Source organism: Sinocyclocheilus anshuiensis, unplaced genomic scaffold (genome assembly GCF_001515605.1).
Source record: "Sinocyclocheilus anshuiensis isolate Anshui unplaced genomic scaffold, SAMN03320099.WGS_v1.1 scaffold221, whole genome shotgun sequence".
NCBI lineage: Eukaryota > Metazoa > Chordata > Actinopteri > Cypriniformes > Cyprinidae > Sinocyclocheilus > Sinocyclocheilus anshuiensis.
Window position 1 is genome coordinate 288,780 of NW_015539820.1, and position 27,609 is coordinate 316,388.

A 27,609-nucleotide genomic window follows, 5' to 3' on the forward strand; every position below is an offset into this window, starting at 1 on the left:
GTGTTACATTGTGCCCCGCTCTCCCCTACTACTCAATTTTCATTCAGTCTTACGCCTAATATGCAGAAAACTTGTCACATTCAATACTTAGCTACATTTTAATTTGTAATCTCATATTCATTATCTTTAGAATAACAAACCACAAAACTATTAAACCACTGAGGGCCCGCTGTCTGGTTGAAAACAGAGAGAAAAAAAATACTCAATTTCCCAGCATCCCCCATCTAAGCCCAACCCACCCCTGAGTTGTGACAGCAGTTTAGCTGAAGAGTTTGATGGTCACAGCGGTTCATATGCGACATAAAGCCACAGCAGCACTCCACACTCTTCCAGTTTTAGAGAAACATTTGCACACGCGTTTTGTGACGTGACGTGCGTAAATAACGGAACTGCTTTCTGATGAACAACAAACGCACTTAGGCTAAATCCATCGATGCTAACTGCATGCGGCTCACCGGCTGAGGAAGTGTTGTTAGCTTTAAAGTGAACTAATCCAGCTGCAGTGCATTTAATGTTGAATTATTTCTGTAGTCGTCAGAAAATGTAGTTTAAAACGATTCAGATGTCATTTGGTCTGTGAGCATGGATGTGACGCAAGTACAACAGTAACGTTACCTAGTTTGATGCGCATTTAGTGTGACAAGTTGACGGTCTGTCTCGCCTTTCCTCTGCGACCTATTTGAATGGCGACGTCACGCCGTTAATCTTTAATTTCCGAGCACGCTGCTGTGAGCAAAAACATTCAGTCGCGCCGAAGCAGCTGGATTAGAAGAAGTTCCCCATCTAAACTCACCCATTTGGCTCTACCGCTAAAATGGGGTCTAATGGAGACCTCAACGCAAACTCACAATGTCTCAGCAGCACTGGGGACCTGGTCCTGGACAAAGTAGTCAATCAGTGGATGGCCTGGGATAAGGTGAGGATGTAACCGGTTTTAAACATTCTCACTCGGACAGTATGGCTGGTGGGTGTGTGTGACCATGTTGGCAACCCTTGCCATTGTCAGTGGCTTTATAAAGTGTTTTCATATTGTTCACATGTTGTTTGTCTTTATCAGACTGTGCTCATGCATTTTTAAATACAGCATCTGTTGAGAAACTAAATACATTTGTGTTTATGTTGTCATGATGACCATAAAGTGCAATGTTTAGAGATATAACATTGCATAACCACATTGCATTTGACTGCATTGCAGTGCCAACTTGAGTCATTCAGATGTTTTGGCTGTGGTGGTGCAGTGATCATGATACCATTGTAATTTGATATGTACCATAGTAGTACCACAGTATTCCTGGAGGTACCCAGGTAAATACCATGGCCCATGGATTTTAGTATCATGAAATATATGAAAGTAACAAGGTAAATGCATCTGATTCCGTTGTCGTACCCCAGTACTCTTTCGTAATGGATGGTCCTACCATGGTACACAACCATAAAAGCCATGGTATTTCCACTCTTACAAAAAGTACTGGTCTAGTTAGTACAGGACATGGCACAGCGATGTTATTAGATTTACAGCACTAAAGATGATGTACCATGGTATGCCATCACCATGTTTTTGCTATGTCAAAAAGGGTTTTTTACACATTGTATTGTAAGGATATTAGTACAGTTTGTAGCTCTTTTTCAGGTTTTGTTGCACAGGCAAATTTAATAGTCATATGTCTTGCTGACCTCATCTTGCAAATGTCAGACTCCACGAGCACTGCATGACTGTATATAGAAGTACACTAGAGCAAGCAGCTGGCAGTTGTATTAAAAAAAACATTAGCTCAGCAAAAATAGACGGAAAGTGGCATTTCCCTTCATGGAATGTTTAAGTGGTAGGCCTACTTTTACTGATTATGTACTTTTAATGCTATTTAAACATTCTTGTGTTCACATGTTTAGCTGGCTTAGCTAGCTTACATGTTTGGATTAATCGGAAGTGCAGCGATAAGCTTTCAGCAACGGAAAAAAAGGAATTATTAATTTTCCATCCTGATTGTTTAAAAAAAAAAAAATTCCATGATTAGATGCATTACAGTTGACTCATTGCTGAACCTGGCATACTAAAGCAAATGCAGGGATGAGTGTCTGGTGCTGCCCTCTTTTTTCACTTTTTAGATGTGAGAACATTATTGATTTTTGATCTGATCAATAACTTACCATTTGCAATGGTCCCAGAATCATGTTTGTCCTTAAAAATCCCTCTAAATTAGACTTCTGTACTTGACTGTTATGTGTGGGTTTGTTAGGGCTGTTAGTTGATTTGCGTGAATGAATGAAATGCCGATTAATTAGACAAATGATTGCATATCAGTATTTGCTGGAAAAAGTCCCCAAATGAAACCTTTTGGGAACTATGTTGGGACTCCAAATGAATAGGCTATAGACTTAGGGGTCATTTTATGCATGGGTTCAAGGATGTTATTTATTTATTTTAAGTTTTTAAAAACAATTTTTTAAAATGAAATATAAGTTGGCAACACTAGTTTTTGTCTCTTTAGAATCCTCAGACATGGAAGCAGATGGAGTCTCTGGTGCGAGAGGGGCGTGTGGTGGAGCTGAGGAGGAGGTTGTGCTCTAGGATGACATTTGGAACCGCTGGATTGAGAGCGGAGATGGGTGCGGGGTTTGCTTGCATCAATGACCTAACTGTCATCCAGTCTACACAGGTTGGTTCAGGTTAACAGTGTGCAGATGGAATCTTATTATTTGACCTTAAATATAATGGCCTGCTTACACTTGGTGTGAGGTAAAACAACTCTGTTTGCATTATTTTAACAATAAAAATGTCAGTGCAAAATACAGCCCATCTGACAGTACAGATATCCGTAATTCATTCATATAGTGATAGCAAGAATATATCGCAGTATAACGGCAATATGTCTCTTTAGTGTAGTTGTGGAATTTCAGATTTTACCATTGAAATACTGTTTAACAAAGTATATATTTATATGTGTATCTCCACGTTGATGAGCAGCAGATAATAAGTAATAATAGGTTATGTCTTCATTTTCCACGGTAGTTTATCATTAGCTGCGTTTACATGGACCCTACTAATCCGATCGTAATAGGACTAGAAGCACAATCAGATCATGTAAACACGTCAATCGGATTGAATTGGCCAGATCCAACTAAAATTTCGATCGGATTGTAAGGGGTGGTTTATTCCTTTTGTAATCCGAGCGAGAGGACATGTAAACACTTGATCGGATTGAAAACCGAAACTGGAAAGTACTGCACATGCGCAGTGACATAGAAATAGCGTAATGACGTATGACGCGTGGAACGAGCTGTTCTTCCTGGTGAATAAAGTGTCATAAATGAGTGTCCTGTCATTATAAAACTCCCCTTTCACGCAGCATCTGTGAAGTGGAGCAGCACAACGTCCCACCAGTCCTTGTTTAAAGGGGTCATATGATGCGATTGAAATTTTTCCTTTCTCTTGGTGCATAAAGAAGATCTGTAAAGTTGCAAAGACTAAAGTCTCAAATCCAAAGAGATATTCTTTATAAAAGTTAAGAGTCAGCCACGCCTACCTAAAACGGCTCGTTCTAACACGCCCCCACGTCTACGTCACGATGTGGGAAGATTTGCATAACACCGCCCAAATGTTCACGCAAAGAAAGAAGTCGTAACTTTTATTCTCGCTGTAGTATTGTTGTTGCCGCCGCTGCCGCCATGTCGTGAAGGCGCTGTGTGTTTCGTTGTGAAATCGAAACTACTTTGTTTTTAAAGCAGTATGCGACAACAGCGGGAAACTCTGTATATTCATGTAGTGTGCGCATGTCAAAAGAGTAAATCCAATCAGAAGCTTGTGACATATAAACGCGCATATGAACCCGATCACTTTATTTAGCGTTCATGTAAACACTATGTTTGGATTCGTCAATCAGAATTAATTAATTCCGATGGAAGCAAAAAGTGTCCATGTAAACGTACCTATTGTTGGTATGAAAACTAGGGAAAAGTAAATGATTGGACAAAATGGCTAACCATCCCAATAATTATAATACTTGATTATACTTAATTAAGATAAGTACTTCTCAATGAAAACAAAAACAGATATTGCTAATTAAGGACAGGTGATTAAGCACACAAGTGTCACTCATTCAGAATAGGAGGATCCCCGATGTGAGTTAATTTGGAAGCCAGGTTAGCCAAGCCTCCACAGACAGGCTGCGTCCTGAGTGAGATCCAGTTTAGGACCAAAAATGTGTGCAAAATGTATTCAGATTGGGCCACATCAACCAGTAATTTTATTTCTAGTAATGCATGTTAAAAAATTCTGGAAAGAATGGTATGTGATTTAGGACTGGCTTGAATATAGTCCCACCATTGATCAGGGTTTTTGTTTCATGTGTCCCCCGGGCATTTGGTGGCAACAAGTCCAAAATGGACACATTTCAAGTGACTGGATTTGGCAACTAGACAAAATCCACTGAGAAGTTCAGTGAACATCAGAAAAGCTGCATGTGCATTTCTGGTTAAAAATGAAAGGCCATCAACAGACACTTAAAATGGGAAGTATCGCCACTCAAATCAGCAGTGAACAAAGTTCAAAGAGCTAGTCCACAGTCTAGTAAACATTGGGAACCCCTTGAAGTTATTATTGACTGCTTTGATGCTGTGCAGTAAGATAGGATATTGTTTTGATAATTATATTCATGAAGACTTTAAATTTACCCTGCCCTCCGTTCATCCAAGCCCCAACCCCCTACCTGTTTTCCCCTGTGCAACACAAGTAAACAGGATATACTGTATAATGAAATTGAGATAAATATCAGGCTAATATAGAAACGTGGCCAAGATGTTTTCATTACAAAAGTGTAGTAGTTGTAAGTCAGATCCTCAAGCTTTTATGCTTTGTTGTTTTGCTTGATTTATATCTTGAATTTTTTGGCAGTTACATATTGTCCGTTCTCTTTTGATAACGATGATAACTCTGTTTTTTCTTCATTATTGTTGTAGGGAATGTACAAGTACTTAGCCAAATATGTCCCTGACCTGAAAACAAGAGGGCTGGTGGTCGGGTTTGACACTCGTGCCCAAACGAGTAGTGGCTGCACCAGTGAACGGTAACACTCTCCACTCCGTTATATGAGCTGTCTTTATCCAAATACACCTTCACTGTGTTTATAATCTGACATATTTCATACATACATCAACAAACATTATCTTTTGTACAGATAATAAACTAGTAGCAGACATCTCATGGTTGTACTTTGTTTTATGTACTTACCCAGGAAAGTACTGGATAATATAATGCAACCACATGGGTTAGGTCAGGTTATGGGGTAGGTTCGGGGTTAGTACCTAGTTGTTACCCAGTTATTGTATTGAATTACTGTAATAAGTATATAGTATATACATGTGGAACAGGACAGTAAAATAAAGTGCTATCCATCTAATTTTGCAAGTGAAATGAGCAAAATGCAAACTGGACCAGCAAAACAGCCTGTTGTGGACAAGAGCAGTAAGAGAAAGTTCGAGAAAACATTCTCACTTCCTGCACTGAACAATGGTGCTGCATTCAGGCACGTGCTGAGCCCATTCATCAATTTTATTCTTTATGCACTGAAAGCACATTTTTAGAGTCATAAGAACAATAGCGTTAGAGGTTGTTGTTAAAATCTTTCACTCACCCACTCTACTGTAATTTTTGCGTTTTAACATTAACTTAACTGTATATATATATATATGAAATGCAGGGTTTTTTTTTTCTTTTTCTTTCTCTCTGCAGACTTGCAAGGTTGACTGCTGCTGTTATGCTTTGTAGAGATGTCCCTGTCTATCTATTCTCTACATATGTGCCTACCCCATTTGTGGTAAGAAAATGTTATTGATAGATCATAATAATAGTTATTATTAATATTATTATTATGTGTTTAAATTACAGTAGTAGAAGAACTAAAATATCCTACTCAACAAAGTTGTTATTTGGGAAGCATACTTAGGAACAATAATAATGATGAAAGTAGAACTTCTGTGGAATCCTGTGAATTGTTTTTCCAACTTTTTGCCCTTCAGCCATATGCTGTGATGAAGTATGGAGCTGCAGCTGGTGTCATGATCACTGCATCTCATAACAGAAAAGAGGACAATGGCTACAAGGTGAGCATCTGCTAATCCTATTTTGTTGCGAATTTTTTTACAAAACAGAAATTATAAACAGTTTTCAGTTATCAAGGCCATTCCTGCTGCATCACAGTAAGACAATACACTTGGGCTAAAAAGACAAATGAAAGATAAGTGTACAATAAAATATAACCAATAATGAAAATTCTGTCATAATTTTGTCACCCTGAAGTTGTTACAAACGAACACAAAAGAACATATTTTCAAGAATGTTGGTAAGTGGTTTAGTCCGTGGTTTAGTCGTAACTGCGGACTAAACCACATTTGTGTGGACATAAAAATCACTTTCCTAAAAATGATATTCTTTTGTGTTCTGCAGAAGAACGAAAGTCATACAGGTTTGGAATGGCACAAGGGTGAGTAAATGCTGACAGAGTTAGGTAGACTATTTTGTAGGTTTATTTTCTACATCTGGTTCTCATGAGAGCACTTGGAGATTTTTGCACATAGTGTGACTGATTAAATATAACTATAAAAATAAAATAATTAATAATAACATTATTTTAATAAAACAATAATCAAAATAATAAAGTACAATGCTATTATATTTTGAAATAAAAAGTGAGTGTTAAGTAAAAAATAGTACACTTAAAACATACAGTGCTAATATTTACAATAATTACATTTTCTTTTATTTTTTACTTTTTTATTTCTATATGAATTTTCATTATTTTCAAACCTAAAATCAGCAAGCCCTTATTTTAATAGGTTGCCGGCAAGTAAGTATATGTGCTTTCGGTATTAGCTGAAGCATGTCAGTGAATAAAATGTCACAGTTTTGCATTTTCTCTGAAACCAGCAGTGCATAGCCTAGATTTATGCTTTCAGTTTGAATGGAAATCTTGACTTATACAGTATTACAGTTAGTCAATCTAAAACGGTGATTGTGCATTAACAGCTGGCAACCATGTTGCTATGCAAATGAGGGGTCTGAACTTATTTACCCATTGGATTTTTTTATTTTGATCACACCTGTACACCACGTACATGAATCCCTGTGGATAACATACGGTTGCAATCAAAATTATTAAACTCCCCAAAAACTGTAACAATTTACGAAAGTAAGTTTTTTTTTTTTTGGAGATCCAGAGTCTTTTTCTTTCTTTCTTTTTTTTTTTTCCTAAAAAAACCTGGAGCAGAACTGTCTTCATAGTTGAGTTTCCCTAATTCATTCTGCTGTTTTCCTGTTTTTCACTGTGAAGCTGTTTTTTGTATAAAGCGCTACAGAAATAAAGGTGACTTGACTTGATGTAAACTTAACTGCTAAAATGTTATAGAGATGAAACAGACTGTTTCAGAAGGTATTTTCATTGTTGCTGCTAGGGGTGCTCCGATTGATCGGCTACCGATCGCTATCGGCCGATAATCGCTTTGGGATGTTTGATCGGCAGTTTCTATAAAGGCAGATCTCATAAGCTGATCTCAAGCTGACGATGCGCATGCCATGAGAGCTTTGGCATGACATGCGGCACTGTCTCAATCTCTGTCCGGGCAAAATAATTGTAATTGGGGCTGGGCGATATATCGAATATTAGTGATAATATCGCAATAATTTTGACGACGATGTAAATTTTGAAAATATCGTAAATATCGAATATTTCAAATTCAAGCATACTTTCCCAAAAGAATGCGCCGAACGTCCAAAAAAGGAGACAACATGTTCTTGCGGACTGCTCTACACTCCTCTACTACGTGAGCTTTCATGAGTGCGGTTGCCAGATAGCAATAGTTCAAATCCCCGAATCAGAACTTTGCTGTTACAAGCATACATTTTCTTCCCAGTGTTTTTCTTATTTTAAGCAATCTGGCAACCATGCGCACACGCTCGCTCCTCATTGCGGAAGCGCTGCCACCGATGATCTGAAAACACCAATAAACAAGCTGTGTATATATATATATATATATATATATATATAAGAAATACCTATGTGTTCCAGCAACTAGCTTCCCATCTGAGAGGGTTTTTAGTGCCAGTGGGAACATAGTTTCATGCCACAGAGCTTCTCTTAACCCAGAGACAGTTGACAGACTTGTTCTTAGCTAAAAACTTGTAAAAAATACTTATCCCAGTTTAATTATTTCCCCCAGTTGCACAGTGTAAATTGTGAATTGCATGCACCAAAAAAGTTGACAGAATGCACTTTCTGTACTTGTTTTGCGCTACTTCAGTTACATGCATGTGTTCATTTAATAAAAAGCAGTAAGTGATCACTTGGTCTAGATTTTTTTAACTGCTTAAATTTGCACTAAACATTTTGTATTTACTTTGTAACAATAACTTGTATCTAAATTGTTTTTATTGTTTTTTTTTTAATGGGGGCAAAAGAAATTCATGTTTTTTTATTATTTAAAAGCAAATGCAAACATATCGAGATATATATCGAATATCGTAACAATTTTGACAATATAGAGATATAATTTTTTTTATATATATCGCCCAGCCCTAATTGTAATGCTGAGGGTGAGGTACAATTCATATTTCTTCATTAAATAATCTACAAAGTAGGCCTAATTTGAAAACTTTCTGTGAGACGTAATTTCACAAAGAGTGTGAGTGAATCACCGCGCGTTCTCTCTCTTTTCCTCTCAAAATGTGCAAATAGCTTCAAATCAGCAATTTAGAAGCGAGCTGCACGTTGCACTTGACACAGGAATTGTTATTTGCTAGTGCTGGGCGGTATGACCAAAAATGTATATCACGGTATTTTTCAAAATTAGACGTATATGACAGTGTATTTTTTAAATTTTTTTATGCATGACCAGGTGTTAACCATATTTTCTACTGATTGAGAGAGGAAATACTGCAGTATATTGACTTAGAATGCCCTATTTTACTGTCATGATGAGTGAATATTGTCAAAAAATACCACACTAAATAGTGACTAAACACGATGTATTTTAATACATGTTAAACAGGAGTCACTCTCATTTATAATCACGGCATCGTCTGATAAAATCAACATGCATCTACACTAAAGAGCGGCTATGCGGTTGTTTTAGCTATATTACTTTTTTGTCTCATGCAGCGCACTGCCTGCATCTGAGTAACAATCTAAAACAAAAAAAGTTCATGTGATATGAACTACGCTCATATTTATAATTCCAAGCAAACAGCTTCTAATTTATCATGCTTCAAACATACTGCATGAAAAACATTACATTAATTATCTCAGAGATCTCACATACTAGGGGTGCTCCGATTGATCGGCTACCGATCGCTATCGGCCGATAATCGCTTTGGGATGTTTGATCGGCAGTTTCTATAAAGGCAGATCTCATAAGCTGATCTCAAGCTGACGATGCGCATGCCATGAGAGCTTTGGCATGACATGCGGCACTGTCTCAATCTCTGTCCGGGCAAAATAATTGTAATTGGGGCTGGGCGATATATCGAATATTAGTGATAATATCGCAATAATTTTGACGACGATGTAAATTTTGAAAATATCGTAAATATCGAATATTTCAAATTCAAGCATACTTTCCCAAAAGAATGCGCCAAACGTCCAAAAAAGGAGACAACATGTTATTGCGGACTGCTCTACACGCCTCTACTTCGCGAGCTTTCATGAGTGCGGTTGCCAGATATCAATAGTTCAAATCCCCGAATAAAAGCTTCGCTGTTACAAGCATACATTTTCTGCCCAGTGTTTTGCTTATTTTAAGCTCATGCAGCGCACTGCCTGCATCTGAGTAACAATCTAAAACAAAAAAAGTTCATGTGATATGAACTACGCTCATATTTATAATTCCAAGCGATCAGTAAGCAGCAGGTGCTAGGAAACGCTGTTTTGTACTCATTTATTGACAAGTCGGCTGCGGTGCGGCCAACTGAAAGCGCTGCTTCTCTGCCGCTCACTGCACAGAACAGACGCCGAGAGAGGTGACGCTTCTCCGGGAAAGTCAGACCTCGCGTTCGCGGGACAGCACTGACGAAATCTTCCAACTGAACCATAGCTAAGGTTTATCCAAAAAAGCCGCTAAAAGGGTCTGAAAGTTGCTAAATCTAGTGCTAAAGTCACGCTCGTGTGTGAGACGCGGGAGCTGATGGCAGGGGGCGGTGGATATTTATGGCGGTCAGTGCGGATGATGGATGAGTGGATGCATCCAGTGTGGATGAGTTCTTCTGTGTCATCACGTTCTATTAGTTCTACAGCTTCAGTTTCGGAACTTTCACGCTTAGTAACACATACAGCTGTTCCCTCACCACAGTGCAACAGTGAAAAGGGACCCCTTTCAAACAGTGTTGCGTTCCGAACGATGTTTAAGCGACATACACCAAATATTATAATATTACAAATTCATATCATAACAAAAATAAACACCGGTATTCGGTATGAACCGGTATACCGCCCAGCACTATTACTTGCACAATCGAGGCAGCGTCGCATCGTCACTAAAGTTTATCATTTATACTTCCTTTTCATTCTTGCCAGTGTTTAAACCATTCAGCACTCACACGCTCTCCTAGAGATGGTGCGCTCATGCACACTGAAAGCGCACACACGTAACGTCATCAGGTTCAACATACTCCTTTTGCAGTGCGTATGTGGTGCATATTTTTCCGGACCGGCAGTGCGTAACAGGAACACTGCATTTGCAGAAGTGCAGCGATCTTTTCCACACCGAGTCTATTTGCTGTGCTGCACGCACTGAATTAAAGTGACAGCACATTGTTCGCAGTAAAAATGAACATGGATTGAAACAAAAATTTAGCAATTACAACTTAAATGCATACAATTAAAGTGTTTCATAAGTCAACACATATGGCTTTTTGGCTAGGTTTAAAACAAGGAAAAGTGCACTTTAGATAAACAAGGCAACATAATAGATGCACTCGTGGAGGTAGGAAAACAAAGTTCTTTATTAACCACAGGATTGCTTGTAATAAAGATTCAAATGCAAAAGAAAAGGCAGTACAACTAACTGTTTTTGTTAGTGGAAAGTTTTAATTTAGAATGTTTGTGATAACGTAACAAAAGTTTGTTTTGCAACTTGCTTGAGCAAATATAAAAGTAGGCTAGTTTAAATGTTTTGCCACTTGCTTGAGCAACTTTACATGTACATCTAGAAGTAAAAACCGTTGAATAATGTGTTGCTTATATTTATTGCATTTAGACAGGTCTATGAAAGATTGTAAATAAATATTGTGGTTATTAATTTGGAAGCGAGGGTTTACAGATCACAATGCAAGCGGGAGAAGCCTCATGTTACGTTCGTCACGATCGCAGATAACAACATCCTGAATCAACACTGTTCATGTATCGCAGGGTACGATTGAATTAATTTACATTTAACCAGTTTAATAGGAAGAGACAGTGAAATGTAGACCTTCGTTTACGTGTTTTTGCCCTACACTGTACAAGACACGAGAACAGTCCGCTATTTAGGTTTGTATGGACTCACTAACTTTAACGTTAGCTAGTTTTAGCCAGAGATACCTTGCTAAAGCACAAGATGGCATTAACGTTCTGCTTGAGCAGATGAAAATTGTAACTTAATGAGAGTATGACAACCAGAAAACGAATGGTTTTGTCTTCATTGGGATTGGGGGTGAATGCTTTGGGATATTTTGCTCCGTTTTGTTTGGGTTTAGGAAATAGAATAAAATAAATTCCATTGCCTATCCTCTCAGGATACCTGGAATCACTGCTACAAGTACCACATGCACATCGTTTTTCCATTTTTGAAGCATAAACCCCATAAAAACGATGCAAGCTTCGGATCTTCCAATGTTTCTTTATGGCGCTGAAACCTACAGATGTCCCGAGTTCTGCTCCCCGCGCAACTGATACTCGACTGCCATTGGCTCACCTGCGTTCGAGGGGAGGGGCTTACCGATAGGTCAATTGTAAAAACAAAAATGCACTGCATGATCAAACATTTAGGTGAGATAAATGTATATTTTTGAAAAATGTCTAAAATATGCCCTCCCTCCACCCCTCAAATTTAAAATACCCCCCACCCCTCCACAAGAGTCACCTAAGAGGGGAATTCCCCCATTTTCAAAAATGAAATTCAGGCCCTGAATGAATGTCTGAATGGAGCATCACTATAAATAATTCTACTTGTTAAAAAGAAGGCTTCAAAGAGATTGGTATCGGTGATCGTATCGGCAGATACTGCTTCCTATGGTCGATGATAGGTGATTGGCTCCAAAAATCCTGATCGGAGCACCCCTAGTTGCTACACGGGGCTGTAAACACACCAAGGTTAATATCACTGATATTTTAAAGGGGTCATATGATGCGATTTCAAGTTTTCCTTTCTCTTTGGAGTGTTACAAGCTGTTCGTGAATAGATAAGATCCCTAAAGTTGCAAAGACTAAAGTCTCAAACCCAAAGAGATATTCTTTATAAAAGTTAAGACTCGTCCACGCCCTCCTAAAACGCCTTGTTCTAACACGCCCCCACACGACTGCGTCACGATGTGGGAAGATTTGCATAACGCCGCCCAAATGTTCACGCAAAGAAAGGAGTAACTTTATTGTTGCTGCCACCGCCGCCGCCATGTTGTGAAGACACTGTGTTTCGTTGCAAAAGCGAAAATACTGGTAGAGTAGACTACAATGCGGGCTGTTCTGACTCACAGAGTATAAGTACGTTTTCATTTAAAGGATTTGCCACTGGCGATTCAAACGCGAGTTTTGAGCAGTGTAGAGTAGCACTTGTTGTTTGTCATTTCTCCGATCACAAATGCAGACATCGTTTTATGTTTACACGGCGCGATGCAACGCAACATGTAAAAAGACAATATAATTCATTATAATCCGTAATTATGTCCCCACGACCCATTTAAGAGAAAAACAGTAACACAAGCACACACTAATATAATAATATTATTATTATTATTTTTATTATTATGTGTTAATATCTTAATAAAAGTATGTGTTGCATATACAGTACCTCAGAGCAGTGAGTCTAAGATGTTCGATTTATCTTTTTCAACTTTCTGAAGGTTTACTGGCACAATGGTGCACAGATCTCCTCTCCACATGATAAGGAGATCTTGCGTTGCATTGAGGAGAGTAGTGAACCCTGGCCCGAGTCCTGGAATGAGGACCTAGTTGAAAGCAGCCTCTTACGGAGAGACCCACTGGAGGACGTCTGCCGCTCGTACATGGAAGAGCTAAACACTATCTGCTTCCACAGGTGCAGTGTCTCACCTGTACTAAGAAAAAGTACTATTAGTCTTTATAAACTGTATACAAAACGAAACTGATGTAAACAAACCATTTTTGTTTTCCCAAGAAAAATCTTGATGTAGGGCTGGGCAATATGGTTAAAAAATAAAATCTCTTTTTTTTTTTTTTTCAGAACGTTTAACCGATTCTCGATTTTTACGATTTTTAGCTAGTCAACTTGAAAATGTAATTACAACAAGATTCAAGTAACTTTTTCTTTATTAACCCTCTATTTAAAGAAAATTCTATTCCAAGTGCACCACACATGAAGTTGTTAAAATGATGTAATTGTTAAACAAATCACAATTTTGCATTTGCATTGATTACAACTGCATCTTGTACAAACTTATAATAAAACAAGGAAAATGCTTTTAAAAAACTCTCAAAAGTCAAGGTAATTCAAATTCAAAATGACTGAAGGTACTAGAAAGTAGACTGTTATTAACAGTAAATGTTCTGTAAAAACAATGAACAGCAGCTTTCAGCCTGTCACCATGATGCAAACATGAAATATCAGACATACAGTAGTAGTTCTTTACAGGTTTTTTATTCAGTTGCGCTGCTTTTCCATTGTTTTTTTATGTAAACATGGATGTGTTTGACTGTTGCGCTTGTGTCTCTTGCAGTGTCTCATGCATGAAACGGCATTCTAAAAACACGGCACTCAAGTTAAAAGAAGTTCACTCACATCTTCTTGCATTTTTTCCTATTCCACTGCCCGAGTCGCATCTTTGTCAACACAAAAGTGCATTTTGTGTGAATGGCGCCTAGTGATATTCTACTTCTGGTCCTTCACAGAGCGCGTCACAAGTGGGCGGTTAATCGCGTGCGCCGACATGCGGTTGGATCATTCTTTTCTCTTTACTGTTATCAGTGGCATATTTTCAAAGTGTCTAATTCTAACGTTTGGTAATATTTCTATTCAAAATTGTGATGCCTCGACTTATAAAAAATTAAATCGTGGCAAAACATTACATTTGAATTAATCGATAAGCTTGGAAAAATCGCCCAGCCCTATCTTGAAATATGAAGTATTACTAAAAGCAGCATTTCGGTGCCATTAAGAACATTATAGGACATTGAGTGTCAAAAGGTTTTGTAGAATATAACATTTTATATCTATTACAAATAATTTTTTTGCACTGTGAATGCATATATAATACAAAATCATACAAAACAATTTTTTGACCCTCCTCATTGCAGAGAGCTTAACACAATGTCTCCCCTGAAGTTTGTGCACTCATCTTTCCATGGTGTTGGTCACAACTATGTCCAGAGAGCCTTTCAGCAGTTTGGCTTTCCACCTCCCATCCCTGTTCCAGAACAGAAAGATCCAGATCCAGATTTTTCCACTGTCAGTTGTCCTAACCCAGAGGAAGGAGAATCAGTTTTGGTAAGTTTCTTTCTTTCTTTCTTTCTTTCTTTCTTTTCAACTGTAAAGTTTGTTGGAGGAGGGATAATGGTATAAGGCTGTTTTTTTGTGCTCAGCCCCTTAATTCCAGTGAAGGGAAGTCTAAATGGTTTAACATACCAACACATTTTGGACAATGCTATGCTTCTCTTTGTGGGAAGCATTTGGAAAAGGCCCTTTTCTATTCCAGCAAGGTCCATTAAGACATGGTTGGATGAGTTTAGTGTGGAAAAACATGATTGGCCCGCATAGAGCCCTGACCTCAGCTGCATCGAACACCTTTGGGATGAACTGGAATGGAGATTGTGAGCCTGGCCTTCTTGCGCAACATTAATATCTGGCCCTCCATTTACTGGATGAATGGACAAAAATTCCCACAGAAACTACAAAATCTTATGGAAAGCCTTCTCAGAAGAGTGGACGCTGTTGTAGCTGCAAACGGAGGGCCGTGTCTGTGTATTTAGATCGTGTCCGTGCATTTATATAACCCCCTTGGTTACGGTGCAGTGGGGGGAAAAAAGTAATGCTGTACTAAGGCCCAATCCCATTTCTACCCCTTACCCCTACCCCTCCGTTTTGCGCGTTCACGTGAAGGGGTAGAGGTGTCTCGATTCTCTTTTGGTTGGAGGCGTAGTGGTAAGGGGAAGGGCCAGATAGCCCTTTAAACGAAGATTTTTCAGGACCACACTTCAAACGAAGGGGTATGATAATTATCTCAGCATACAGTGGCTACATGGCTGCCCGGGTAAACAAAAAGACCCATAAATGTAAGCATTTTTAGCATTAATAAAGTATTAATGAAAAAGTAATCATTTGTTTGATGTTACGTTCAATCATGTGTTCATATTACGGTCATGTTATTCAAATAATTTTTTAGAAAAAAATTAGAAATCGCTAAACCTTTTTCTCAAATATTGCCAATTCGAGAGCGAGAGATGGAAGTTGTGTATACGCGTGTCTGTGCATCTCTTTACAGTGAGTGATTTTACTTCAAAATCTGCAATTTTATCCTCTCGTTGCTGGAAAATATAATGCAGCGATTCAGTATTTAAACTGTTATTAATAAAAGTCGCGGGGCAGCGTTGACAAGTTTGTTTGCTCCTGGATGTGTTAGCTGCGCAATCTCCGGTGTGTGTGTGTGTGTGTGTCAGTAAGCAGCGCATTAATATAGGTGTGTGTATTGTAGGAGCTACACGATGTATGATGACGTGTAACGGTGTAGTAGTGGTGTCACGTTTCTTAGGGAAATATTTTCACCCCTAACCCTTAACGGTCTGTTTCAAGGGACAAGGGGAAGGGGTATAAAATAGAATTGGGATTGGGCCTAAGTCATCATGCAGATATAACCACTGACTTGTGTTGCACTGACTACGTTTTAGGAACTGTCCCTTCGTTTGGCTGAGAGAGAAGAGGCCCGCATTGTTGTGGCCACAGACCCTGATGCTGATCGCTTGGCTGTTGCAGAGCAGAATGACAAGTAGGTTATCTTATGTTCATTAAAACCCTCAGCTGTAAAATGTAGCAGTATCAATTCTACTGAACAGTACTTCTGAACTCTTGAGTGAATCTTGTGGCGTATAACTTGTGTCCTATGTTTTATGGGCAGTTGTGGTTGGAAAGTGTTCACGGGAAACGAGTTGGCTGCATTGCTCGGCTGGTGGATGTTGTTTAACTGGAAAGAAGCACACCCTGACCCAGCAGATACGGAGAGAGTATACATGCTGGCCACCACTGTTTCTTCCAAAATACTTAAAGCCTTTGCACGCATAGAAGGCTTTCATTTTGAGGTTAGTTCAAGTCTCAATTTGAAGTTATTACTAAGACTCAAATACCTTGAGTGCTTTGTTATTCTTACATATAGATTTCATAGATTAGAAGATTTTTGTTTGCTAAACAAAATACAAAGCCACTGCTTAATAGTTTAACTTCTTACTGAACTCTGGTATTTTTACTTCACTCCCCTTCATCCTAGGAAACATTGCCTGGCTTCAAATGGATTGGAAATAGAATCCATGAATTAACAAAAGCAGGAAAGGAGGTCATTTTTTCCTTTGAAGAATCTATTGGTAAGTGCATTTATCTGCAGACACACCTGAAGTTCAAACTATGTTAACAGCCGTTTATCTAAACTATCCCATGATATTTACAGAATAGTTCATCCAAAAATACAGAATACGTCACACAATCCGTGCTGTGTTGAAGTTTAAAAGGGTTTGTATTTATCAATTTGAGTGTAAAAGCATATGTAGAAGAATGCTAACGTTGTGTCTTCGTCTTTATTTTGATGCCAGGGTTTTTGTGTGGGAACATGGTTCTTGATAAGGATGGAGTCAGTACAGCAGCTGTTGTGGCTGAGATGGCTGCTTATCTACACACCAAAAACCTTTCCATGAACCAACAACTAATCAACATCTATGAAATGTATCTCTTCTGCTACTTTTTTTTTAATATATATATATATATATATATAAGTGTCTAATGATAATCCAATCCAATTTTTTTTAGGTGTATACTGTACCATTGCATTCACATTTTACTTTGATCGTACAGTACGTGTTGATTTTTCTCTTCACTGTCATACCCCAGATATGGCTATCACATTTCCAGAACATCCTATGTCATCTGCAATGACCCACCAACTATTCATAGAATATTTAGCCGTCTGCGCAATTCTGGGGGTTCAGGTGTTTACCCAGAATCATGTGGTGACTACTGCATCACACACATCAGAGATGTGACCACTGGTTATGACAGCAGTCAGCCTGACAAAAAATGTGTATGTCAAAGCAGTTCTTTTGTATATTTCTTGATTGATGACAAACGGTTTGACAGGAATAAATGTTCTTTTAATATCTCCTTTAGGTCCTTCCATTGTCAAGAAATAGCCAAATGGTCACATTCACATTTCAGAATGGCATTGTTGCAACACTTAGGACCAGCGGCACTGAGCCAAAGATCAAGTATTACACAGAATTCTGTGCAGCACCAGGAGAACGGTTTGTATCTTCTATTAAAGATTTCAAATGAATGATATTGTTGAACATGCATTCACTACTTTTGTGATCAGTTCATTAAACATCATTCCAAAAATGGCTCAGAATATTGACACTGGTTTTGAGAAAGCCATTTATGTGTGGCTTAAAGGAACACTCCACTGTTTTTGAAAATAGGCTTATTTTCCAACTCCCCTAGAGTTAAACAGTTGAGTTTTACCATTTTCGAATCCATTCAGCCGATCTCCGGGTCTGGCGGTAGCACTTTAACTTAGCTTAGCATAGAACATTGAATCTGATTAGACCGTTAGCATCTCGCTCAAAAATGACCAAAGAGTTTCTATATTTTTCCTATTTAAAACTTGACTCTTCTGTAGTTACATCGTGTACTAAGACCGACGGAAAATGAAAAGTTGCGATGATATTACGCAGCGCCTGAAAATAGTCCCAGCTAGGTGACTTTCAATAAGCCTATTTTCAGGCGCTGCGTAATATCATTGCGCCTGCTGCACCCATGGTACGGCAGCAAAGTTCCTTGATTATTTCGCCGGAATGAGAGTATAGTTCCTAGCCATATCAGCCTAGAAAATCGCAACTTTTCATTTTCCGTCGGAGCGAGATGCTAACGGTCTAATCCGATTCAATGATCTATGCTAAGCTAAGCTAAAAGTGCTACCGCCAGACCCGGAGAACGGCTGAATGGATTCGAAAACGGTAAAAACTCAACTGTTTAACTCTAGGGGAGTTGGAAAATGAGCCTATTTTCAAAAATAGTGGAGTGTTCCTTTAAATGTCCAAATGCATTTTGAGGCCACTGTATTTTTATGCACACTACCTAATTTTCTCTGTTTTTGAATATAGAAGACAAATAATTGCAAATTTGATTTCTTTTTTTGTTTTTGTGTTTTTTAATTAAATTTTTTGCAGTGATATCTCCAGTCTGGAGGAGGAGTTAAGGAAAGTGACCGCTGCTCTAGTTGAAGAATTTCTAGAGCCTGACAAGAACAACCTGCTTCACAGATCAGTGTAGCTTAATTTAAATAGTGGTAAGATCATTGTCTTCATGGGCATCTTGTGTAAAACCAGTCCCAAAGGCCTGTCAGTGAACCGTTCTGTTAGTGTTGTTTTATCACTGTGAAATGATTTGAAGCATAATCACCTTATGGCTCTCAAACAAAAAAGTAAACATGACTGCTTATTCATTTTAGTGTTTTATATATGACAAAAAATATTGTCATGATCATTTTGTTCTTTTGCAATTGAATGTCTTGCTCAGAGAAAGAAATCCTCAAGACTTTGATTTTATTTGTGTAACGTTTTTCAAGAGTGTCACATTACTACTATAACATCTGCTGTATTAGGCCCACTTGCTATGGTTCAATTTTTGCTGGTGTCCAGATTTCAATATCACTCTACGTAGACAATATGGTAGACATGGTCTGCTGGTTTTTCTCAGAGGTTTTGCTGAGAGCTGCTGCTGCTACCTTTTAAAGCTCTATGAGCATGTGTATTTGTTGTGCTCTCATAAACCTGTGTCCATATTGTATTTATATCTCTATCCCTGTCGATGTTCACTCCCTTTATATAGATATATGCATTGATAATCAGTAGGCAGGCAGGACAGCACCTTGTTGCTCCCTGAATTTCTGCTGGCTTTCTCATGCTTAATACGCACAGGGTAATGAATGAAAGAATCAATGTATTATTTTTGAAGCTTTTGATTTCTGCTGTGTTTGATGGGCATATTTGACCTTTGTGGGTTATATACACAATAAATCAAAGGTTCAGTGTGCAAACAAGACAAGCAAGGCATTGCATTCTACCAATAGATACAGACAAGAAGTAAGATAATCATTCACTCTTTAGCTAATTGGTAACTTAAACACCCACAAGAAGAAGAAAAAAACACCAGGGGTCCATTCGGTTCTTCATACCTTGCTTAATAGATCTGAGATGATTTGAAAGATGCCAGATATTCTAATCGTGATAACTGATCTCTGGCTAATTTGGTTCTTCAAACGAATTTGCGGATTTGATTAAAATATCTAGATAAAGTTGTTTAAGACTACTGCGCGTTTTTGTGTTCCTTGAAAAGGGCTGATGTATCGATACTCGACCAGAGATGGGCAGCACTCAGGACTCGAGTCGCGTTTTTATAGACTTCAGACTCGACCTGTAAAGACTCCAGACTTGACTCGGTTCGAGGAAAAGTACTCGTGAATATTTTAAAAGCAACTCGAGTCTTAATCCTTATATAACTGATATTCAAAAGGCGTAACAGCAGCACCATTTTGTGAGCGGCGCGGGTCACATAACAAGCTCTCGGGGTCGTTTATGGTAAATGTCTTTCAGCGCTATATAGGCTACTCTAGTATTTTTATCTACAGCCAAACGCGCTTTATTCAAGCCCTTTCAGTTTAGTGCGCTTTCTCTCACTCCGCGGATAACGCGGTTATTTTAACAACAACAGAAACACGGGGAGCAGCAAAATTATAGATTACTTTCACTAAAACAGCAGAAAAAGAAACAATGCTGCAAATATAGTTATTTTTCTTACTATTTATCTATAACCTGTTCAACGCATGTGACAAGACGTTTCTGATCTACGTTTAGCGTTATTAATTTGTAGGCTATAAGAACATTTCAAAAGAATCATGCCATTATAATTGGGAAATTGTTGTTAGAGGCTAGGATAGAACTTAAACTTTGAAACTGCTGATTATCTTTCTTTTCTGCTCAAGATGAGAACGTTTTGAGTATTGTAGACATTTTAGTAGATAATGCTTTTAAGTAAAATATTAAAATAGTAGGCCTACCCACTGGGCAAAGTTACGTCCAATGGACGTCGTTTTGAAGTCTTTGCACACGTTGAAGAGACGTCCACTGAGGAGCCAGAATGAACGTTTTTATGACGTCTTTTTTTTTGACGTGTTCTGCGTGTCCGATATATACGTTCATGGAACCTCCGTACAAGATTATAAACTAGTTCAAATGTGGTCAGTGGACATTATTTTCAACGTCATTTAAGGTTCATTTAGACATAATTTATACTGTTTCTGGACCAAATAAACACACTCAGTGATGCATTAGATTTAAACTCGTGTTATTTCAATGTAATTTCCATTTGTGTGGTATCCTTCCTGCAATAGTTGTTGGAGTGCAATTCACATAATGGCCACAAGAGGGGACTATGTTATTATATTATTGGGCTGTTTTCTGTTAGAGGTTACTCTTCCGAGTGAGTGCTAAACCGGTACATTCTGTCGCCGCTCTGAGATTAAAAAGTTCCGTTTTTGGGGATACATGTCTTTTGTGTTTAATTGGCACGACACCACATATTTTTGGCGACGAGGATCAATGGATATTGATGACTGGACAGTTGTGGATGACAGAAGTTTGTTGTGAGGTGAAAGTTTCGGCGGATGTCGTTCTAAAAACTTGAGGTGAGGGAAAAATATATGGCAAATGGCAGCTATAGGAACGTTGTCAGCTTTTGATGCAAAGAGTCAATCCTGGGAGGAATATTGTGAGATTCTCGAGCAGTTTTTTGAGGCAAATGGAATAGATGATGGGGACAGACAGAGAGCCATTCTGATTAGCGTCGTTGGTGCTCCAACGTAGGCTACAGCTTGTTGCGCAATCTCTTAAGTCCTGAAAAACCAAAAGACAAAACATATCAGCAAGTTGTGTTGATCTTGAAGAATCACTATAACCCACAACCAAGCGAAATTGTACAAAGATACAAATTTGACTCGCGCACTCGTAAGCCGGAAGTGTCTGTAACCGAATATGTTGCAGAGCTGCGAAGATTGGCACAAAATTGCAATTATGGAGCCACGCTAGAGCAGATGTTGAGAGATCGGATTGTATGCGGCATAAATGACGACAGAATTCAAAGACGTCTGCTGGCGGAATCAAATTTGACATTTGACAATGCATTGAAAATTGCTCTGTCTGTTGAAGCAGCAAATAAAAATATTCAAGATTTGCAAAAGCCCTCCTCTGCTGTGTGCCACAAAGTGAAAAGCTCCCCTACGCCAGGGCACAGTAAGAAAGATTACCGTCCGAACAGTGGGCAGTGTTATCGATGTAAAGGCATAAATCACACGGCTTCTACATGCAGATACAAAAGTGAAAAGTGTCATAATTGTGGGAAAATAGGACACATTGCTCGAGCTTGCCGTAATGCCAGAACAAAAGATCGTAAGTCTCATTCTAATGGAGACACTGCCAAAGCAGCTTCACGGCACAAGTCAAATAAAGTGGAAGTAAATGATGCTGAAAATGGCTTCGCGGATTCTTTTACTTTGGGTTGCCTCACATACCAGCTTGGCAGTATGGACTGTTCAGAGTTACAAAAAGTGAAACCGTATACAGTCGAACTGAATGTCAATGGACAAAATGTGAATTTTGAATTAGACACAGGTTGTGGCCTGACAGTCATGAACGAAACCTGCTTCAAAGCCACATGGAAAGAACCACGGAGCCCTGAGTTAAAACCTGTACAGATAAAGCTGGAAACCTATACAGGTGAGCCTATTAAGGTGATAGGAGCTGCTTACGTGGACACCATGTATCACCAACAGAAAAAAAAAGCTTCCTCTCATCGTGGTTGAGGGAGAAGGACCTAATTTGCTGGGCAGAAGCTGGCTGGAACGGATAACACTGTGTTGGAGAGAAATCCGAAATGTGAGAATAAAGGAAAATGAGGATACCCTCAAACTGAAATTGGTAGAAATACTGCAGTGTCCTGAGGAAGTTTTTAAAGAGGAATTAGGAACTCTTAAGGGGATGACGGCGACGATACATGTTAAACCGGGGTCGGTGCCAAAATTCTATCGTCCCAGATCTGTACCTTTTGCTATGCGGTCTAAAGTTGATGCGGAAATTAACAGACTGCTGAACGAAAACATCATCACTCCTGTGAAGTACTCAGAGTGGGCAGCGCCGGTCGTTCCCATCCTCAAGCCTGATGGTTCCATTAGACTATGCGGAGATTATAAGCTCACCATAAACCAGGCATCGCCGTTGGAACAATATCCCATTCCACGTGTGGAAGACCTCTTCACAACCTTGTCTGGGGGCTCATCATTTTCAAAGCTGGATATGAGTCATGCCTACCAGCAGATTGTAATGGACGAAAATTCCAAGCAGTATCTCACAGTTAACACCCACAAGGGCATGTTCACCTACAATCGTCTTCCATTTGGAGTGGCTTCGGCACCCGCGATATTTCAAAGAACCATAGAAGGGTTGCTGCAAGGATTAACTCATGTTGCAGTCTATCTTGATGACATACTGATCACTGGAGTAACTGATGAAGAGCACTTGCAAACCCTGGATGCCGTGCTCACTCGACTTCAAGGTGCTGGGCTGCGCTTAAAAAGGGACAAATGTGAATTCCTTCAAAAAGAAGTGCGTTATTTAGGTCATCTAGTTGATGCCCAGGGGTTACACCCACTAAAAGACAAGGTGCAAGCCTTGACGGAAGCTCCGTGTCCCACTAATGTCACTGAATTGAAAGCCTACTTAGGGTTGTTGAATTACTATAACAAGTTCCTACCCAATGTGTCGAGTATCCTAGCTCCCCTCCACATGCTGTTAAGAAAGGATACTAAATGGACCTGGGGTGAGTCACAGACCAAAGCTTTCAAAAAATCAAAGGAACTTCTACAGTCCACAGATGTGTTGGTACACTATTCTTCAGAAAAAGACCTAATTCTTTCATGTGATGCCTCTTCTTATGGTGTGGGAGCTGTGCTTTCACATCGAATGGAAGATAACACTGAGAAACCCCTAGGTTTCGTGTCCCGTACATTGACACCAGCCGAGCGACGATATTCTCAGTTGGATAAGGAAGCTTTAGCTATCATTTTTGGAGTAAAAAAATTCCACAAGTATTTATATGGTCGCAAATTTACTATTTGCACAGACCATAAACCCCTGATTTTCCTTTTTGCAGAAAAGAAACCCATTCCTCAGATGGGTTCCCCTCGAGTGCAAAGATGGGCTCTGCTGATGAGTGCCTATGAATACACGATGGTGTATAAGTCTAAAGACAGCCATGCAAATGCAGACGCCTTAAGCAGACTACCCCTTCTGGAAGTGGAACAAAATCAAAGTAAGTCAAGTCAAGTTTTGATGTTGGATATGCTGGAGTTCGAACCAATCAGTGCCATGCAACTCAAAAGCTGGACAAACAAAGATGTGCTACTTTCTCAAGTTCGCAATTATGTGCTGAGGGGATGGCCAAATCAAGTTGGCCACAAGAGGGGACTATGTTATTATATTATTGGTCTGTTTTCTGTTGGAGGTTACTCTTCCGAGTGAGTGCTAAACCGGTACATTCTTGCCGCTTTTTGAGATTAAAAAGTTCCGTTTTTGGGGATACATGTCTTTTGTGTTTAATTGGCACGACACTACATATTTTTGGCGACGAGGATCAATGGATATTGATGACTGGACAGTTGTGGATGACAAGTTTGTTGTGAGGTGAAAGTTTCGGCGGATGTCGTTCTAAAAACTTGAGGTGAGGGAAAATATATGGCAAATGGCAACTATAGGAACGTTGTCAGCTTTTGATGCAAAGAGTCAATCCTGGGAGGAATATTTTCCAGTTTTTTTAGGCAAATAGAACAGATGATGGGGACAAACAGAGAGCCATTCTGATTAGCGTCGTTGGTGCTCCAACGTACAGCTTGTTGCGCAATCTCTTAAGTCCTGAAAAACCAAAAGACAAAACATATCAGCAAGTTGTGTTGATCTTAAAGAATCACTATAACCCACAACCAAGCAAAATTGTACAACGATACAAGTTTGACTTGCGCACTCGTAAGCCGGAAGAGTCTGTAACCGAATATGTTGCAGAGCTGCGAAGATTGGCACAAAATTGCAATTATGGAGCCACGCTAGAGCAGATGTTGAGAGATCGGATTGTGTGCGGCATAAATGACGACAGAATTCAAAGACGTCTGCTGGCGGAATCAAATTTGACATTTGACAATGCATTGAAAATTTCTCTGTCTGTTGAAGCAGCAAATAAAAATATTCAAGATTTGCAAAAGCCCTCCTCTGCTGTGTGCCACAAAGTGAAAAGCTCCCCTACGCCAGGGCACAGTAAGAAAGATTACCGTCCGAACAGTGGGCAGTGTTATCGATGTAAAGGCATAAATCACACGGCTTCTACATGCAGATACAACAAGTTCCTACCCAATGTGTCGAGTATCCTAGCTCCCCTCCACATGCTGTTAAGAAAGGATACTAAATGGACCTGGGGTGAGTCGCAGACCAAAGCTTTCAAAAAATCAAAGGAACTTCTACAGTCCACAGATGTGTTGGTACACTATTCTTCAGAAAAAGACCTAATTCTTTCATGTGATGCCTCTTCTTATGGTGTGGGAGCTGTGCTTTCACATCGAATGGAAGATAGCACTGAGAAACCCCTAGGTTTTGCGTCCCGTACATTGACACCAGCCGAGCGACGATATTCTCAGTTGGATAAAGAAGCTTTAGCTATCATTTTTGGAGTTAAAAAAATTCCACAAGTATTTATATGGTCGCAAATTTAATATTTGCAAAGACCATAAACCCCTGATTTTCCTTTTTGCAGAAAAGAAACCCATTCCTCAGATGGGTTCCCCTCGAGTGCAAAGATGGGCTCTGCTGATGAGTGCCTATGAATACACGATGGTGTATAAGTCTAAAGACAGCCATGCAAATGCAGACGCCTTAAGCAGACTACCCCTTCTGGAAGTGGAACAAAATCAAAGTAAGTCAAGTCAAGTTTTGATGTTGGATATGTTGGAGTTCGAACCAATCAGTGCCACACAACTCAAAAGCTGGACAAACAAAGATGTGCTACTTTCTCAAGTTCGCAATTATGTGCTGAGGGGATGGCCAAATCAAGTGGATCCGCAATACAACCCCTACCATAAAAGGAAATTGGAGTTGAGTGTGCGCGATGGTTGTGTACTCTGGGGAGCCAGAGTAATTGTGCCCAGTCAGGGTCGGGCCATGCTTTTGAAACTGTTACACCAATCACACACAGGAATGGCGAAGATGAAAGGATTGGCTCGTTCCTATTTTTGGTGGCCTGGGATGGATAAGGAAGTTGAGAAGGAGTCCCAACTTTGTGAAGAATGTATGAAGCACCGTAAAATGCCTCCTGTAGCGCCACTGCATCCCTGGGAATGGCCCGAGACCCCTTGGTCCCGTATTCACGTAGATTACGCGGGCCCTTTCTTGGGAAAGATGTTTTTGGTGATTGTAGATGCACATTCTAAATGGATGGACATTTACCCCATGAACTCATCAACATCGCAAGCTACCATTGAGAAACTGCGTCAAAGTTTCAGCATTTTCGGAATTACTCAGATCTTGGTTTCTGACGATGGCTTCTGCTTCACAAGCACAGAATTTGAGAAATTCATGAAAAACAATGGGATTCGTCATGTGAGATCTGCACCATTCCACCCTTCTTCTAATGGATTAGCGGAGCGAGCTGTCCAAACGTTCAAAGGAGGCCTGAGAAAGGTGAAGGGGGACACCTTGGAAACTAGGTTATCACGATTCTTGTTTAACTATCGGATCACCCCACATGCTACAACAGGTGTGTCGCCTGCTGAGATGCTTATGGCAAGGAAGCTGAGATCTACTTTCGATCTTCTCTTGCCAGACATTAAAGCAAAAGTGCAGCAAAAACAACAAAAGCAACGGGAGAGTCATGACAAAAATGCGAAGTTACGAGTTTTCACAACTGGAGATGACGTATTAGTGCGCAATTACAGTTACGGTCCCAAGTGGATACCTGCTGTCATTGTGAATTCCTCGGGTCCAGTCTCCTATACAGTAGCTGTTGGAAGCGGACAAATCCTGAAGCGCCATGTTGATCAAATCCGAATTCGACATACGGAAACATTTCAGGACTCTACCCAAGTAACAATGCCCTCTGATGGAAGTTCCCAGCTGCCTGAGATTCCCTGTTTTACTGAAACGGAAACAGTACCAGAAGTAGACATTCCAAGCCAGGACACAACAACAGTGGTAGCTAAGGAAAAGCTACACTCGCCTGACAAGTTAGAGACACCAGCTGTACCTCGGTTGCGTCGTTCTTCACGGGAGAGACGCCCCCCTATTCGTCTCCAGGACTATGTTCAGTAGCTGAGAACATAGCTTTAAACAAGTTATCAGAATTATTATGAGAAACTATTGCATTCTTATGTTTAAAAAAAAAAAAAGAAAAGTGTTTTGATCTCAGCTGTTATGGGGAAAATAATTCCCTCTTATTTTTCAAATAGTAAAGTTACTTATGGGTATTTTAGTATATTTAATAATCACTGCCTTTAAAAATTAGGGGGGGAGTAAATGTGGTATCCTTACTGCAATAGTTGTTGGAGTGCAATTCACATAATGGCCACAAGAGGGGACTGTTATTATATTATTGGGCTGTTTTCTGTTGGAGGTTACTCTTCCGAGTGAGTGCTAAACATTCTGTCGCCGCTTTTTGAGATTAAAAAGTTCCGTTTTTGGGGATACATGTCTTTTGTGTTTAATTGGCACGACACTACAATTTGTAATTGCAAAGCAACTCAAAGACACTGTTTGTCCAAAAATCATGGAAATAAAGGAATCTTCACTGAAACAGTGTTGAAGTTTATGAAATAATTAAATGATCAAATAACCGATGATTGAGCATTTGGTAAAATCAACTGCAAATAAAAGACATTAAATCTCTCAAGATCTCAACAGTGGATGATTAAAGGGGTCATATGATGTTGCTAAAAAGAACATTAGTTTGTGTATTTGGTGTAATGAAATGTGTTCATGCGGTTTAAGGTTCAAAAACCACATTATTTTCCACATACTGTACATTATTGTTTCTCCTCTATGCCCCACCTTT

At 39.4% G+C, this 27,609-nt stretch overlaps 2 protein-coding genes and 1 pseudogene across 2 annotated transcripts; all 3 read left to right on the forward strand.

Annotated features, from left to right (window-relative positions):
- The first annotated feature begins 248 nt into the window (after positions 1 to 248).
- On the forward strand, positions 249 to 19,606 carry LOC107684026 (glucose 1,6-bisphosphate synthase-like). The gene is made up of 14 exons (XM_016480151.1): positions 249 to 916; positions 2,490 to 2,657; positions 4,957 to 5,063; positions 5,729 to 5,813; positions 6,016 to 6,099; positions 13,082 to 13,275; positions 14,511 to 14,700; positions 16,098 to 16,195; positions 16,325 to 16,505; positions 16,691 to 16,784; positions 17,010 to 17,139; positions 17,305 to 17,494; positions 17,581 to 17,714; positions 18,639 to 19,606. The coding sequence occupies exons 1-14, from the start codon at positions 815 to 817 to the stop codon at positions 18,739 to 18,741; spliced, it is 1,860 nt and encodes a 619-aa protein (XP_016335637.1). The 5' UTR covers positions 249 to 814; the 3' UTR covers positions 18,742 to 19,606.
- Positions 19,607 to 21,176: 1,570 nt separating this feature from the next.
- Positions 21,177 to 22,327, forward strand: LOC107684028 (uncharacterized; annotated as a pseudogene).
- Positions 22,328 to 22,550: 223 nt separating this feature from the next.
- LOC107684025 (uncharacterized protein K02A2.6-like) lies at positions 22,551 to 26,912 on the forward strand. Its single transcript, XM_016480149.1, has 2 exons — positions 22,551 to 23,836; positions 25,481 to 26,912. Exons 1-2 carry the CDS (start codon positions 22,575 to 22,577, stop codon positions 26,868 to 26,870), a joined length of 2,652 nt encoding a protein of 883 aa, XP_016335635.1. The 5' UTR covers positions 22,551 to 22,574; the 3' UTR covers positions 26,871 to 26,912.
- Positions 26,913 to 27,609: the final 697 nt, after the last annotated feature.